Source organism: Theobroma umbraticum, unplaced genomic scaffold (genome assembly GCF_002168275.2).
Source record: "Theobroma umbraticum cultivar Fairchild unplaced genomic scaffold, ASM216827v3 scaffold_56.0, whole genome shotgun sequence".
NCBI classification, from domain to species: Eukaryota; Viridiplantae; Streptophyta; class Magnoliopsida; order Malvales; family Malvaceae; genus Theobroma; species Theobroma umbraticum.
In genome coordinates, this window is record NW_018397256.1 from 11,249,439 (window position 1) to 11,252,666 (window position 3,228).

Genomic DNA, 3,228 nt, shown 5'->3' on the forward strand with positions numbered 1-3,228 from the left:
AGTTTTGCAAATCCAACGCAGGCCCGGCCTCCCTCATAATATCTCCACCTAGGAATAACCCCCATCATATTTTGTACGAAATCAATTATGTGCACTTATTGAATGCCGAGGAAGAAAATACCCCAAAGACAAATTAGGACTCCATTGAGCATTGTTACTTGGAAATCGGAAACATTGTTAGTATTTAAGATGTTCAAATATATTTACTACGGCTTTGACAAGTACATATAGAAATTACTGATAACAAACTATGGCTGGCTTATCTAATCGGATGCTGTCTGCCTGTATGGAGCATGATATATATATATAGAGACACTTATTAAACAGTTTCTTTAATTCTATTTTGGATCTCTCGTAAAGTAGATGTGATTTTTGCAAAGGGTGGTCTAACAGAAGCATCTCCATCCCATGATAGGCAAATGAGGTCTATCAGCTCCCCCAGTTTGCCATTGTCTTCTGGAAGTGCTGGCCTTAGCTTTCCTTCCCCAACCTCCAAGGCAACCTAACCCACGACAGGATTATAAATATGTCAGTCACATGAATATCTGATTTTCTATCCAAATTTTCAAATCTAATCAAAAGTTTAAATACCATGTCTTTAAATTCAAATATAATTTCGTATGTGGGGAGGTTTTAGTCGAATAAAGAGGGTTAAACGTATTGAACGGAAAAAAAAAAAAAAGTCTAATGTGCTGCTTTTCATATTAACGTGGCAAATTTTATATTTGAATGAGGAACCGGTTGAATACCTTGGCTGGTCCATAATCTGTCTCAACATATGGATGATTGCCGGTGATGAGTTCATTGAGAATGATTCCAAAGCTGTACACATCGCACTTTTCATTGTAAGGCTCACACCTGATAACCTCTGGTGCCATGTAAACGTAAGTTCCTGACAGGACAAGAACAGTTAAAGCAAGTCACTATTAACGGTATGTCTTAACCAGGTTAATTGCTTGGAGCTTGGAATGGCTTAATCCGTCACTCGACGAGGAAAATGAGCAGGCAAATTAAGGGAGGGAAAACAAATCCTTGCCTGTTTCGCCAGTAAGTGCCATCTCTTCCTCAGATAAAAACCGAGCATGACCAAAATCTGCCACTCTGACGTGCTTCGCATCGTCCAGGAAAATGTTGCTAGGCTTCAAATCACGATGAATGACTTTCGGTTTTTGCTCATGCAGATATTGCATTGCTTGTGCAGTCTCCAGTGCTATAGTCAATCTCTCTTGAAATGGAGGAATTGGCTTCGTCCTCTCTCGTCGCCTGTTTCCAGGCCCATGTAGCCAATCCTTCAGTGTCATGCTCAAGAACTCTGTCACCACCCACCCATGTGTAGGTGGGTCGAGGCATGCACCCATTAGCTGGAGTATAAAGCGGTGGCGCTGCCTAGCTAACGTTTCAACTTCTTGAGCAAAAAATGTAACACCATTTTCATTTTTGTGGAAGAAATCGGGGTGTATACACTTCACCGCAACATCAAGGCCTCTCCAAATTCCTCTGTAAATGTTTGCAGTGCTTCCTTGGCCTATAATTTCTTGCAATTTAATCTGCTTCGATTAATTATTTTAAGATCAGTGAACTTATGACTGCATAGTCATGTTCTAATGCTATAAGAAATGAAAGAGCGAAGAGACACTATTACCTCCGCCGGGTCAATGTACCATCCATTCATCTTGGCTTGGTTGATGACTCTGCCTAGATCAGATTGCAGAGAGACAAAGGCAGGCACCCGAGGACTGACATTGCCATTGATGGCATCGGGGGAAATAGGATATTTGTTGTTAACTATAAGGTCCAGGAACCCATTCTCTTGAGCCACTCGAAGACAGTACCTTAAATAGTCTTGTGTGCTCTCCATTCTCTTTTTGTACATGGTATGCATTTCTTTCTGTTTCTGGACTTCCTTTTCAAGGTCTGTCACCTTCAACCAAAGCCCAAAATCCACGTAATCTTCAATATTATCAGAAACCACTGACCCAAGTTTGAAGGCCCATTGTTTTCCTGGTTTTTATGGCCCACTTGCTATATATATACTACGAGGTCGAGCTTGCTTGAAATTAACATTCAAGAAACCAATTACTTATCTGTTTATAGTTTTAATGATGAATTAAAAACAGTGTTTGCCAGACTGGAGAAGTGTAAAGAAATTTTGCCCCTTAAAGGATCAATGGACCACATATTCAGATTCGGCCATGTATAGTGTAGTACATACTAAACGAGCTCAGTCCACTTCGATGATAGCGATGGCCGACCTGAAAACCTTGGGCTTCTACATCCAAACATATGCTATAAAAATTAAAAGTTAAAAAGCAAAAAATAAAAACTTCGACATTCTTCTTTTGGATTTTTAGAGGTCTATTTACAATGATTAAGATTAAAAAAAAGGTTAAAATCGAAGGACTAATGATTCACAAACATAAACATTTCTTCTTTGGCCTTTTGAAGGAGTAATCATTTTAGCATGATGAAAATGGTTTTTCATTTAAAATTAAAAAAAAATAAAGAAAACATCAATATCATTTTCTTGTTTTAGGTGACCAAAATTAATTAAGGTCAAATGACAGTAGGGACCAAAAATTTTCTAAAACTGGGCCTAACAATAACACATGCCTGCCTTTGACGGATGAAGATTACTATAACATATTCACCTAACAAATAATTGTGGTCCAAAATTTAACTACCTGCTCTTCTAATTTGGAGGTTGGCCGCTCCAAACGCTGCTGCTTTCCTTCTTCTTGTTGCTGCTGTCGGTTCGTAGAGACAACGGACCCCATACGGAAACAATCATTAAATCTACAACAAAATTGCCTAGACGACGGCGTAGCAGTCGAAGACTTTACTTCTTTTACCTGGGAACTCGTTACCAGTGGCTGATGATAATAAGATACGGTGGCCTTCTTCTGCTCTGGGGTGCCTGCCGAGTTCATGCTATGTTTTTAATGCTTTTTCTCTTTTCTTTTTGGCTGCTTAATTTATGGTTTAATAACTAATTACTGCGAAGCAGAGGGGGGGAACACACGAGCCAAGTTAATGGTGATTATAAAGTGGTCAGGTTCTTGTTGTGTTCTGCTCATTAACCGACAGTTTGGACGGATTTTCTAATGAAAAATTTTGGTCACATCCTTTTCAATGAAATAAAATGTTAAGAAATTCTAATTCAAACTCGAATGTAATTGGGATCGAATGAGTCCATCTTGTAGGCTTCGAAAAGGGAGAGAGAGAGAGAGA

At 39.1% G+C, this 3,228-nt stretch overlaps 1 protein-coding gene and 1 pseudogene across 1 annotated transcript; both read right to left on the reverse strand.

Annotated features, from left to right (window-relative positions):
* Positions 1 to 319: 319 nt before the first annotated feature.
* Positions 320 to 2,927, reverse strand: LOC110411665 (serine/threonine-protein kinase 52-like). The gene is made up of 5 exons (XM_021421920.1): positions 2,682 to 2,927; positions 1,643 to 1,921; positions 1,037 to 1,547; positions 750 to 892; positions 320 to 502 (listed from the first exon to the last, which is right to left on the reverse strand). Exons 1-5 carry the CDS (start codon positions 2,925 to 2,927, stop codon positions 320 to 322), a joined length of 1,362 nt encoding a protein of 453 aa, XP_021277595.1.
* A 188-nt stretch (positions 2,928 to 3,115) lies between these two features.
* The window catches only part of LOC149527550 (omega-amidase, chloroplastic-like), a 9,087-nt pseudogene continuing 8,974 nt past the window's right edge, over positions 3,116 to 3,228 (reverse strand).